The following is a 13954-nucleotide window of genomic DNA, read 5'->3' as shown; positions in this document are numbered from 1 at the left end:
CCCCCCCTTCATTCTTCCGAAAGATCTGTTCTTTGTCAAGATTTCACCTGTTCTGTCTTAAACCATAGTTACTAGGTAGTGAAATTCAGTTCTTTTTCCCTTACCAATTCAGTGAGGGTCATCTCTCAACATCTTCGTAGAGCCGTAGCTGTTTTGTGGGTGAGATGGCTTGGAGTCAGAAGACTGGATTCTTAGTGCCATAAGCTGTGTGATGTGGTTGCCTGGTTTGTAAAAACAAAGGGGTAGACCAGCTGCCCTTCAGCCATGTCGTCCACAGTGCTCTTCTCCAGCCTGCGTCCTAATCTTGTGACCTGTAATGCAGGGGCACCATAGGTTGGGTGTCCTGTGAGTAACGGCTGGAGGTGCCTGGTGCATGTGAATGCTGGAGAAACAGACAAAAAATGGTAGTGGAAGAGTATACAAAACACTCAGAGATAGAAAACTGGTTTTCTTGTTACTTATTTTTTTAGAGTGGGGAGGAGGGGCAGAGGGAGAGAAAGAATCTTAAGCAGGCTCCATGCCCAGCTGGACTCCAGGCTTGATCTCACCATCCTGAGATCGTGACCTGAGCTGAAATCAAGAGTTGGACGCTTAACCAACTGAGCCACCCAGGCGCCCCACCCCAGAAAAGTGGTTTTAAAACCCATTAAATTTTGTGATCTTGGGCAAGTCACTTAACTGCTTCAAAACTCAGCTCATTTGTGAATGGGGAATAATAATGCTTACTTATTGATAAGCTGATGTGTGTGGGAGCTAAGCATGTGTTGGGGTTGGGGATGGGGAGGGAAGAGAGAATTAGGAAGATGCAAGGGAACCAGCTTGTGGGGCATGGAACGTGATCGACAGATCTTTGATGGGGACCCAGTGGCTGTGGGAAGGACTCAGGCGCTTGGGGGTCTCATCTCTGCAGCTCCCTACACCATCATCACTTTCCCCTTCCTGTTTGCTGTGATGTTTGGAGACTGTGGTCATGGAGTCGTGATGCTACTGGCAGCACTTTGGATGGTCCTTAATGAGAGATGCTTGCTCTCCCAGAAGACGAACAATGAGGTGGGTGTCCGTCAGATACCTTGCCTCATTTCCTTGAGGTTGTGAGGTAGAATATGAAAAATGTGTATGTTGTTTTCACCATAGAAATAACCTGTTTTATGAAAAGCAAAAGATAGAGAGTAAAAAAGGGCCAAAATTCAACACAGAAATTCCTGCCCAAAGCTTGATGCTTTGGCTGATGCGGTGCGGTTCCTTTCAGCATTTTTTGGTTTTTTTGTACATGGCTTGACAAAGCATTGATCTTATTTTTAAGTTTTTTTCCCCTAATATTGATTTTTTTCCCCCTTTGGTTTAAAGACAATATATGTTTATTTTAAAAATGGGGAAAATACAATTTAACTTCCTAGAGGAAAATCACAACTTATGTTTTTATGTATCTTTCCATTTTTTTCTGTGCTTATACACAAATAAACAATTTTTAAAAAACTGCAATCAGATAGTGCATTTTAATTTGTGGCCTTCTTTTTTTTCCACTTAAAATATCACAAATATTTTTTCCAGGGCACCTGGGTGGCACAGCTGGTTGGGCGTCTGACTCTTGGTTTCAGTTCAGGCCATGATCTCAGGGGCCTGGAATCAACCCCACATTGGGCTCTGTGCTCAGCGGGGAGTCTGCTTGGGATTCTCTCTCTCCCTCTCCTTCTTCCCCTCCCCAGCGCGCATGCGCTCTCTCTCTCTAAGAAAAAAAAAATCACAAATATTTTTTCATGGCAGAGCCCTTCTCCCACAATCAGCCCATGACCAGTGTTCTTATGAAACACCAGGAAACCCTGAATATTGTGTCTTCACTTTGACACTTGAAGTGTCCACACCTTCTGTGAAGTGCCTTCTCGGTGTTGTGAAGGTTGAGACAACTCGAGAGTCTGCAGTGTTTCAAAGTTAATTAGTTAGGGTCACTTTATGTTCATTGTAATACATTTTATAAGCCGGAAATGTGCCTTTCACTGTGTTCTGCATTTTAAGAATATCTGCAAACTTTTATTACAAGTTGTCTTAACTAGAGCTAGTTCAGTGATGTCACAGTGGGTTAATCATCAGCAAAGTTAGTGGGAAAATCTACTCCTGGCCAATATAGTTTTGCATGACCAGCCACTTAAAAGCTGTAGTTGCCTATAATAAATATTCCAAGTCTCAAAGCTACACTTGAGCAGGTCTGAGAGTGATCGACACACGTCATTCAGTATTATAGAAGCACTTGACTCTTCTTAGTGGATGTGCTTAGACAGAGACTCGATTTTATAATGACAAGACCCAAAATGAGTGTAGATTTGACTTGCAATGAAATTGCAATTGAGCCACCGTGTGATCCAGCTCCGCGCTTGTCTTCTAGAAGCACTTGAGACAACCCCTGCCCACTGTCACGTCCCCTCCCTGACACGTGAGGCCTCAGCTTCTGGTACAGTGATGTTTTCTAACCAATGATCACTTCAAGAATATGGGGCTTACATGGTTTTGCTTCCATAGTAACAATTTCTGGTCTAGGACTCTTCTGATACATGGATATAAGCTCAGGAAAATAATGTGTGTGTGCTCTATTTGGATCACTTTTTTTTTTTTTTAAGATTTTATTTATTTATTTGAGACAGAGAGAATGAGAGACAGAGAGCATAAGAGGGAGGAGGGTCAGAGGGAGAAGCAGACTCCCCGCCGAGCAGGGAGCCTGATGCGGGACTCGATCCTAGGACTCCAGAATCACGACCTGAGCCGAAGTCAGTCGCTTAACCAACTGAGCCACCCAGGCGCCCTCTTTGGATCACTTTGATGTTGCCTCGTCCCGTGGCCTCTCTATAAGGCCTGTGTGCCTTGCTGGGGCTATTCCAGTGGTGCTGGAGACATCCCATAACACACTTGCCACTCCAGGGTCTGGTGCTGAGCCCACTGACCGTCCTCCTCTCTGTCTTCCTGAGGCCAGATCTGGAACACCTTCTTCCATGGACGCTATCTGATTCTCCTCATGGGCATCTTTTCCATCTACACGGGCTTGATTTACAACGACTGCTTCTCCAAGTCTTTCAACATCTTCGGCTCTTCTTGGAGTGTCAGACCCATGTTCAGAAATGGCACGTGGAAGTAAGTTTACAGACAGACATGGGTCCGGGGGGCCTCAGTGGCGGATTTCATGGCCAGGAAGTCTGCTCAGAGGTGTGCCCACAGATTCAACAAAGAATTCCGTTTTATCTCCTGAGTGACAGACCTCAAACCAGTCCCTCAGTAACTGGACTAGTAACTGTAATGCATGGAAATTGTTTTAAAATTTCAATTAAGGGGCGCCTGGGTGGCTCAGTTGGTTAAGCGACTGCCTTCGGCTCAGGTCATGATCCTGGAGTCTGGGGATCGAGTCCCACATCGGGCTCCCTGCTCGGCAGGAAGTCTGCTTCGTCCTCTGACCCTCCCCCCTCTCATGCGTTCTCTCTCTCTCATTCTCTCTCTCTCAAATAAATAAAATCTTAAAAAAAAAATTTCAATTAAGTATATATCACGGAGTGCATAGCGCTACTGCGAAAGCAAACTGTGGAGCAGATATCAACGGGTATCAGTTTGTATAAATGGATATCATCTTGGTATCAGTCACAGAAGCCAAGTTCCCTGGAGGAGAAGGAGGCCTTTGAAGCATGCGTTGTTCTGTCAGGGAACTGGAAACAGTGAAATTAGGCATCCAGGGGCTGAGGAGAGAAGGCTGATGTGGGTGTTGAACTATATATAAATGCTCGATTCCCTGTGTTCAAGGTCCCAGACTCATCTGAAGGGCATTTTCTTTGACGGTTTCAGAGCAGCTTGATTCAACGTCGAACACAAAGGAGGGGATGGCTAGTTTTGCAACAGTGGTTCCCTGTGTCTGGTGGGCGATGCAGTGAGGAAGGCAGGTAGGGCGGCATGCATGTGGGGGGGGGGTAGCTGGTGAGGACATGGCTGCAGAAGAGAGGGACCTGGGAGCTCTCTCGATGCCCACCAACCACAGCTTGGACGGACGGTAAGAGTGCGGGTGACTGTTGTGGAGGTTCAGTGCATCTTTTCGGTTTCTCTGCTGGGTCCAAGTTCCTTGAGGTAGAGGACAGGAATGTTAAACAAGCAATAAAATTAATTAATGAATTAAAATGAAGAATAAAACATTTTCCAGAATTACAGATGGCTATATTGACAAGGGTTTTTGTTTTTGTTTTTGCTTTACAATTAGTGCCCTGAAGAGATGCCTAGGAGAACAAAGCTTTCATAAATTTAAAGGCAAATTACTTAGATATGCTCTTTAGATTTAAACTCGTAAGTATAATGGTGGACTGGGAAACATGTTAACTCAGCATCATTTCACCAACCACCAAGATGAAATCTAATTTGCCCAGGAGTGCGATTGGGAGAGGTCCGAGTCAACTGGCTTTTTCCCATTCTGCAAGTGTGGGCTGGGATGTTCTTTCATGCACATGTGAATGACTGCAAATGTGGGCTGGAATGTTCTTTCATGCACATGTGAATGACCGCTGGCTCAATTCAAGGCTCTTGGAGGCCAAGCCCAGTCTGAGGGATGCTCAGTCACGTGCCCAGGCATTGATTATATGAAGTGGGACCTCATTAACTGAGACAAACGAAAATTACCGTCATCCATCAGAGTGGCAGAGGACACAGCAAGCTGATTTTGGTCACGAGTCACAAGCCAGGTCTTGGGGCTTGCTTTCCCTGACAATTGACTAGGGACACTGTCACAATGCTCGTCAGCCCAAGACCACCAGAAGCCTGCCTGTCGTCCCCCAAAACTGAGGTTATTGACTCAGGGAATGTGGTGAGCCAGTGGGGAGCTTGAGCGTCTCAGCAAGAGGACATGGGAAAGGGCTTACAGTGTCTGGCTCCCCAGAGGATGAGGGCAACATTTGGTCATTTCTGTGGTTTGGGCATTGTCCTTGCTTTGGTATGTCCATATTTTGATATCACATATGACTGTGGATCGGTCTTGTTTGTGTCTGGGTCCAGCACGGTCACAGGGTGGCTTTGTCTGGTGTTGGTGTTCTGTGAACTTGTTTACGTTCAACAGCAGATACCATGACTTCACTGTGGCGGCCAGCTCACTCCCATCGGGGGTTGCTTTCTTCTTTGTCCACACGCAACAAATCTCTGTGAATTCAGTGCAACCATTTGCTGTGAGGCATGCCATTAGCAGGGGGGTGTCTGTGTCTGAGATGGCCAGTCAGGGCCAGTTGTTTCCGCTGCGTCTGGAGGACCTGATCAGCATGATCAGGCTCCCTGACTCCCTGGCTGCTACCCAACACTCTCCAGTGCCTCAGCTGTAGGAGGGAGGGAGTATATTCCTAGGTAGCTGGCCAAAGTTGCCAGAACTCTGTTCCTCATCATTTCACTACTCCTTCTTGGCCCCTCTATAGATGTGTGCTCTGTTAAACAAGCAAACAAACAAACCCATAATGGTCTTGTAGAGATAGTAAGAAATTCCTACCCACTGACGTCCATGCTTCTGGACAAAGTTGGGAGACTGATTTAAAGGCATTCAATGGACTTTTGAGAGCTAAGTTTCACAGAAATTAGGGTCCATGGGTGAAAGCCACTTCATTCCTCCAGGATGAGCCCACGTGCTCCCCAGGGAGGTTTCCCAGGCTTGACCTTGGGCGGAGATTTGTTTCCTCTATGCTCCTTCATCCCTAGCCTGACTTCTTTTCTGATGTGGCATAACTGTTTTTCTTTACAATACTCCACCCGGGTAGGATCCCTTTGGAGACTCGACATCTCAGAGGCCGGATGGTCATGTCTGTAGACTCAGCCTCTGGGACGATACTCAGCACACAGTAACCATTCATGGGATGATTGAATGAGCCAAAGGATGAGTTGCACCAACAGTGAGGCTTTGATTGGCTTACAAGTTCATGACCACGGACACTATTGTATATTTTTCTACCTCTGGTTGATCATTGGTTTTGTTCTTATTTTTCCTTTCTCCCTCTGTAGCACATACGTAATGGAAACAAATCCATATTTACAGCTGGACCCAGCCATTCCGGGAGTGTACTCTGGAAATCCATACCCATTTGGGATTGATCCGGTAATGTCTTCTTGGGTTAAATATTTATTATATAAAATGTCTTGCTGAGGAGATCTCTAGGTAGAGGAGGAGAAAGTGCCAGAGACTGTCAAATCGACACATTTATGCTGAGATAGAATTACATATTCTGGAGGTTTTATGACACTGTGCAGGACTCAAGTAAATGTCCTACCTATACCCTTTACCTAGCCCGTGGTTCATTTTCCATATAGTTGCTCAAACATCTGCCTCTTTCTCCGATAATTTATACCCCTGATGGTTAATGATTGCTTCTTTCAAAGGCCCTTGGTTGCCTGGAAAGCATGCATCTTAGAGGAGTTATTTAACATCCCAATCAAGTTGCCTACTCTGGCTTTTTCTTGCAGTCAGTATCATCTCCCTTTTCCTAGGAAAGTGTGGATTTGCTCTTATTTTTGCTTTATTTTACCACATAGAATGGATATAAGTTTTAAAAAAAAAAAGGTGTGAGTTAACTTTTCTGTGGTTGTTATAGCTATCTCAGTTCGATTTGAGCCAAGCAAAACAAAGGTGCTTCCTGGCGTAGCCTTTTAAGTATAAAGGGATTTCGAGAAGGCTCCCCCCATGCCTGTTTGCTTAAAGCCATATACACATGATGTCCCAACACATAACCGCCACCAGGTGGCAGCCTTGTGCCCCAAATGAGCTTGAGCGGGCTAGACCTGAACTTGGCAAACGCCGTCAATAAATGTTTCTTCTATGCTCTTTTTGTGGGAGAGATCCCGGGACCTCAGTTTTGGTTGCTGACAGTCGAGAGTAAACATTACCGGCCCTAAAACTGTACTCTCCTCTCTATGGGTCTCTCTCTCTTCTTCAGTTTCTCCGGGTCCTCCCACCGCTTGTCTGCCTCCCATCCCTTAGAAAGATAGGAGTGCATCACCCAGGATTTGTTTATAGTTGCCACGCGGAGGCACTTGCAATTTAAGCTTTATCAAAAGAGGTGAAGTCCTTGAAAGCTTCGTTGTAAACTGCAAAGTGCCGAAAACAAATGCAAGTTGTTATTTTTGTGGACTGAAAGGCTTTTTCTGTGGTCCAAGGAATTTCATGATTAGTCAGGGGGCAATGGAGGAGTATAGAGGGGGCTGATCCTAGGGTCTGGTTGACCTTCCTTTGCTTTGAATCTCTTTGCCGCTACTGTCCTCTCTTCGCTTCCCAGCCCACCCCTGACCTATCAGCAGATCCTGCCTGCCCAGTTCTGCTCCTCAGACAAAGGACAGTATAGTCATGGCTCAGAACCGACTGGGCTGGAGTGTCTACTGTGCAGGCGGTTTTGTCTGCCTGCCCACCAGTGAGGAAGGAAAAAGGGGAGGGTGGAAGAGAAGTGGGAGGGTGAAAGAATTAACGTTTTTCCTGGGAGCAATTATTTTTGAAATTTCTGGTCTTTTTATTACAAAATAAGGCATATATGAGATTAAAAATCCATATAATACAAAATAGTATAAAAAAAGAAAGAGTTCTCTCTCCTATTCTGGTAATTCTATTCCCCAGAGATACCCCCTTTAACAGAACATTTCTGTGCCTGTGTTAGCACTTACCTATTTTTTATTTTTTTTTTTAAAGATTTTATTTATTTATTTGAGAGAGAGAAAGAGCATGAGAGGGGGGAGGGTCAGAGGGAGAAGCAGACTCCCTGCCGAGCAGGGAGCCCGATGCGGGACTCGATCCTGGGACTCCAGGATCATGACCTGAGCGGAAGGCAGTCGCTTAACCAACTGAGCCACCCAGGCGCCCAGCACTTACCTATTTTTTAAAGATTTCTTTTTTTAAAGATTTTATTTATTCATTTGAGAGAGAGAGAGAGAGAGCACGAGAGAGAGCGGAGAGCACAAGTCGGGGGGAGGGGCAGAGGGAGAGGGAGAATCAGACTCCTGGCCGAGCAGGGAACCTGACTTGGGACTTGATCCCAGGCCTCTGGGATCATGACCTCAGCTGAAGGCAGACGTTTAACCGACTGAGCCACCCAGGTGCCCAAAGATTTATTTTTTCATTTTAGAAAGAGAGTGCGCATGTGTGAGCAGGGGGAGGGGCAGAGGGAGAGAAACTCAAGCCGACTTCCCGCTGATCGTGGAGCCCGACCTGGGGTTCGATCTCATGACCCCGAGATCATGCCCTGAGCCGAAACCAGGACTTGGTTACTCAACGGACTGAGCCACTCAGGCGCCCCAGCACTTACTTCTATTAATGAAGGGTTGGATTTTTAACATAATGTAAATTTTCACAGATGCATTTATTGATGCGTGCAACATCTTTCTGCGAATCAAATCACAAAAATATTTGGCTGTCAGAGCTGAGAGGTCTTTCTAAAAGTGTTTGTAGATATTTTGTAATAAATGAACATAACAAAATGGTTAAAAGCCTATATGCTCTTGGATCAGACAGCCTGTGTATAAATCTTGCCTTTTCTGTTTCCTTGCTATGTGGTTTTGATCAAGTTAACACCTCTGTGTCTCTACAAAATAGATATGACAACAGCCCTAACTCATTGCGTTGCTCAGAAGAGTAAATGATTTTTATGCATAAAACATCCAGAAGAGAGTCTAATACATAAATAGGATCAATACCCCATATGCCATGGTATTATTTCTTCCTCGCTGTGTAAAGAACTCTATCTCCCCGAGATAGAGATAAAATTCTCTTATGTGTAAAACGGGAATATTTATATTTATATCATAGGGTTTTTGTTAGAATTAAATGAGATAGTACATTTAAAGAGCTTAGTAAGTGCCTGGTACTTAATTTTTAGTTTATCAGATTTGGCTGGGTCTACAGTGTGCTGGTAAACCTGTCCTAACCATGTTGAATGATCCTGTAGGGACTGGCCAAGCAGGCAGGCAAAGGGAAAAGCAGAGGGTGGAGGACAAGCCTGGTGTTGTTGAAATGCCAGGCAGATGGGGGAGGTAGAGAAGATGCCCCTGGTGTCTGGACACCTGTTACTGGAGACCCTTTGCCCACCTTCCTAGCAGCCTTCTTAGTGGTTGGCCAGCTCGTAGCTTCTTAGGACATTTTAAAGAGAGAATCAGTGAGATATGGTTCCTGCCTGTATGTGTGCATGGGGTGGGAGCAAGGTACCTTTGCCTTGAGACTCTGTGCAGGGGGTGCTTTGAGCCCTTAACAGAAGCAAAGTAGTTTGGAGGAGGAAGTCGTTTTAGGAGGGAAAATGAGACGACCCTTGTGGGTCTGTTACCTTTGAGATGCGGTATAGCAAACCCTTACACATATCCAGCAGGCAGTTTGGGGATGTGTCTAAAGTTGAGGAGGGGTTGGAGGTCAGAGCAAAGACTTGAACCATTTACATAGGAGTGGGAGTGGAGACCATGGGACCATTAGCTAGAGTGGGACCCTGACCAGCCCCCTAGCCCCTCTGAGTGCTTGCTCTGTGTGTCAGTCTTGTTAGGAGGGCAGGGACATGTGTCCCTCCCTTGACAAGCCTGGCAGCTCTGTTTAAAACAGGGACCATGGAGAAGGCAGGGACCATGTCTGGCCCTATTGCTAACAAATATTGGCTACAAGACTGGTTTCTAGAGATGGACCCAGGAAAATTCTTTGTAATGTGAAGCACTACAGAAATCACAGTAAAAGGTGGTATTATCAAGAAGGGATTGGATACATTCATGGGCCAGAAATCTCCACCACTAAGAAGTGGAACTGAGGCAAGTTTGAAAGCTTTCCACAATGTTTCAGAATGTCTTTTCCCTGAGGAGGAAAAATCACGTAGGGTTTTCTTTCTTCTGGCCACTTGATATTTACTGATGGCACTGATGGTTCTGACACATTTGTCATTAGAATTACATTGATAAGGGGTTTCTTCCTTTTCCTTTCCTGAGCCTAGAATGCATGCATTGAACGGGATCGAAATTTGAAAATGTGGTCCCTACAGTGACTTCCTCAGGAGAAGTCCTGCTGTCGCCCCCGATAAAACTTCTAGACTCTGGTCTCATGCCTTTCTTGTCACGTTTCCCATCCAGATTTGGAACTTAGCTTCAAACAAACTAACATTCTTGAACTCCTACAAAATGAAGATGTCGGTCATCCTGGGAATTGTCCAGATGGTTTTCGGTGTTATTCTCAGCCTTTTCAATCACATGTAAGTTTTCATGATTAACTTGCTGCCTGTTGGTCTGACCCTGTCGTTGAGGAGGAGGGACAGAGCCGCCCGTGTGGCCCCTTTGTGCAAGAGTTTCCTTCTTCCTACGGGGAGTGCTTTGCCATGTCTCTTGGCTTGAGCCAGGACAGGCTGGTTTGGCAGAAGTGGGACCTCTGTTTCTCCTGAGCTGGGTCACTCAAGTAGGAGTGTTCCTTTCACCTCAGAAATATTTGAGGGTTCAGAAACAGACTGGCAAGCCCATAGCACCTTGGGTCCCCCAACCTGAAAGGCCTCGGCCACTGCCATATCCAGGAGAAGCTCCCACCAGTGGGCAAATGAAGACGTAAGTACATTGGGGCCCACGTGCCCTCAGATTCTCAATTCCCTTTGATGTCAGCAGCCTCTCACTTGGGCTGTTCATGTCTTATCTTTCCTTTCCTCGTATCAAGCTGCATCTCGGAAAACTTCTCAAACCTATTTTTCTAAAGGCAACAATGTATGAAAACATGGAAAGTGGAATGTGGAAAACATGGACTCTCAAGCTTCCCCCCGGAAGCGACCCACACCACTTCTGTTCCCGTTGGCCAGAGCCAGCCCCGTGGTGCCCCCGACCTGAAAGCTCATACAAGTGCAGATCTATTCGAAAAATCAGATATAGTTAGCAAGTCAACTAGTGACAATTAGTGACCAGTGACCCTGGTACCACTGCCTCCCTGGAAGGGCCACGAGAATTAAATGAGAGATAATCCCAGAAAGTATTTTCTGGAGTAGTCTATCATTGGTTTCATTGTGTTTCAGGCCGGCCTCAATGATCTAGGGATGCTGTTTTATCGTGAGATCTCCCTTTTCCCTCAGATAACTCTTGCAATTAGCAAAGGGAGTGGGGGCCCTTTCTGACATTTTAACTTGGGGGCCCCCAACTTAGCCTTGTGGGACTCTCTCTATATCTTAGAGCAGGAGTTGGCAAACTCTTTCTGTAAAGAGCCAGAGAGTAAATATTTTGGGCTCTGGAGGCCAGATGGTCTCTGTCACAACTACTCAATCCTGGCGTTGGGGCATAAAAGCTGCCATGGACAATCTGTCAACGGATGAGTGGATCTGTATTCTAATAAAACTTTATTAATGAACACTGAAATTTGAATTACATATAATTTTCACATATCATAAGCTATTGTTCTTTTGAGTTTTTTGGTCAACGATTTAGAAATGTAAAAATTATTTTCAACTTGTGGAATGGGCTCAGTTTGGCCCATAAGCCTTAGCTTTCCTACCCCTGTCTTAGGAGAAAAAGGTTCCTGGTCGCCCTTCTATATCTTTGTGCCCTTGGGTGTGTTGGTATGAGCTAGGTGTGCAGGTCAAACCACCAGCTCTCCCTGCAGACCTGCCCTTTGCTTCGGACACCACCTTCCAGACCCTGGTTCTCTTGAATCCTTCCTTTCTCCTTTTCCCATCCCTGCATAATTGCTGCTTGCTAAGGGAGTAGATGAAGTGTGCGAAAAATGAATATTTTGTGCTTTGGGGCGAATAATTAGTTCCTGATATTCACTCAGTGTTCTATCTTTCGTGTGTGTGTTTCCCACCCCCAGATACTTCAGAAGAACTCTCAACATCGTTCTGCAATTTATTCCTGAGATGATTTTTATCCTGTGTCTCTTTGGATACTTGGTTTTCATGATCATTTTCAAATGGTGCCACTTTGATGTCCATGCGTCCCAGCATGCCCCTAGCATCCTCATCCACTTCATCAACATGTTTCTGTTTAACTATGACGACCCTTCTAATGCACCCCTGTACAAACATCAGGTATTGATGGCGTTTTTTTTTTCTTCTTTTATGCATTTGATAACGTCACATCTCTCTCACACTCTTGAGCATTGCAGAGAATAGTTATTTGCAAGACTGAGCCATCTTAGCACCCACTCAAGGTTGTTGACACCTGGATGTCCTCATCAAAGACGTGCTGTGCCCCTCCTGTGGCTGCTTGTGGCCTCATGCGCTTGAGTCCTAGCTGTGTTCACCTCCTATAGGAGCAACAAAATTAGAAGAGAAAATGCCCTGTGGCGGGGCATTTTTTATGAAAAATAAAGATAATTCAGATCTAAGATAATAATCAGAGAAGACCTATACCTCTGAAAGCTCTTTTGAGGTAGCCCACTTTACTGTTGTAATGTTTTTGTTATACCTCTGTGAATGGTATACGAACAACCCCTAGACCATGAGCACTAAATGAACATATTTGGAAGGTTCATTTACTCAGGGCCAGAGTTCGAATGAAAGTTCACTTGGATTTCCCAAACAAGTCTTCTCTTTTAGGCAAAGGACTCAGACTCACCAACTATTTCATGCGCTAACTCCCTTCATAGAGACTAAAGTCCTCACCTGGTTTGGAATATGCACTGAACTTTGCACAGTGAATGGCTTTTCCAGCTTTTTTCCCCCATTTAAAACCCTTATTGGGAGTTGGCTGGTTTCCCTGTGCCCTGGTATGAAGATGCATTATCCTGACACAGTTTGAAGTTTCCATAGCCTCATTTTGGGGTCATGCAGCTGGAAGAGACGATGTAAGTTGATAACCCAGCCCCTTCCCAACACTGCCGTGGCCATCGTGGTGCCATGTTTGAATATCAAAGAAGAAGAGCAACAGATAAATATAAATCTCTGGTTGCTGTGTACATCGTGAGGTGGAAAACCTTGCATAAAGGTGGACAAATGGCGATGAGGTAGCGCAGGAAGCTAGAACTGGCAAGCCCGGTGTGTGTTTCTGAGGCTCCCTTCCCTCTTCTGAGCATTTCAGAGGGGAGGAGGGTAGAAGACTGAGGGGATAGGATGTCCCCACTGTTAGCAGGGTGAATCTTGTTACGACTGGCATAAAAATCATCCCCTGGCATTGACTGAGAGCTTGGCCAGAACAGTAGAAGAAAAGTGAAGGTCTAAGAAACATTTTTCTTTTCCACCCTCGAGCACCCAGTGTCCATGCCTTTTAGTAGCTCCGACTAAGCCTCCCCGGGCTTCCTGGTTCTTTGACCCAGCAGCTCTGAGTCACTCCTCCAAGTTGGTGACTAGGGGTTTTATAACAAGAGGTGGGGGCATGAGGACATGAAAGGAAATGTGTAGCAGGATGATAAGGTGGGACAAATTCTGGGTTTCAGCAGAAGCATCAAGACCATGGCTGCCTCAGCCCAGAGGGAGCTGTGAGGGAGACAGCCAGGGAGAGTCCAACATGGCTAGCCCAGAGCCCGGCGGGTGACTCACCCACAGCAAGAGCATGAGGAAGCTTTTTTTTTCTTTTTGAAAGAGAGCAACAGAGCACAGATAATTATCTAGTCCCGGGAGTATACAATTGCTAATTGAGATCATCTTTGTCACTTAAAGTGACCCAAGGGGTTTTGGCTACTAGGGAGTGGCCAGTGAAATCATGGGGCCTGCCACACTTTTCATGCAGGGCCAGGGGCTAACTATTCCCATGGGACAAGGGATAAATGACGTGGCCCTTATTATGTGCCTTGTGAGCACTTCTTGTTCACATATGGGGTTGGGAGGATAGCAAGGGGATACTCGAAGGGTAAGGAATAAGATAGTGAGTTCCCAGTGCCCACTCTGGATCGACGCTGGGCACCGCTGGACTGCAGTGGGAATACTCCAAGATGTAAAGGCGAATGGATACATTGACATGCTTTAGATCTCTCAAAATAAAGTATAACTAAAATGATCCATATTTATAATTTTTATCATGTAAGTTATGCTGTGTGATCACCTTGAAGTGA

At 45.6% G+C, this 13954-nt stretch overlaps 1 protein-coding gene across 2 annotated transcripts in view; it reads left to right on the top strand.

Annotated features, from left to right (window-relative positions):
* Positions 1-13954, top strand: part of ATP6V0A4 (ATPase H+ transporting V0 subunit a4) — a 52888-nt gene that overhangs the window by 18403 nt on the left and 20531 nt on the right. For both annotated transcript variants that reach the window (XM_021692893.1, XM_044920247.1), the window contains 5 exons: positions 911-1050; positions 2963-3120; positions 5995-6088; positions 10072-10190; positions 11777-11993. In XM_021692893.1, the coding sequence (XP_021548568.1) occupies positions 911-1050; positions 2963-3120; positions 5995-6088; positions 10072-10190; positions 11777-11993 (728 nt within the window). The remainder of the gene's footprint in view (positions 1-910; positions 1051-2962; positions 3121-5994; positions 6089-10071; positions 10191-11776; positions 11994-13954) is intronic.

Source organism: Neomonachus schauinslandi, chromosome 12 (genome assembly GCF_002201575.2).
Source record: "Neomonachus schauinslandi chromosome 12, ASM220157v2, whole genome shotgun sequence".
Lineage (NCBI taxonomy): Eukaryota > Metazoa > Chordata > Mammalia > Carnivora > Phocidae > Neomonachus > Neomonachus schauinslandi.
Note: the sequence above shows the minus strand (reverse complement) of the source record. Positions and strands in the feature narration are given on the sequence as shown.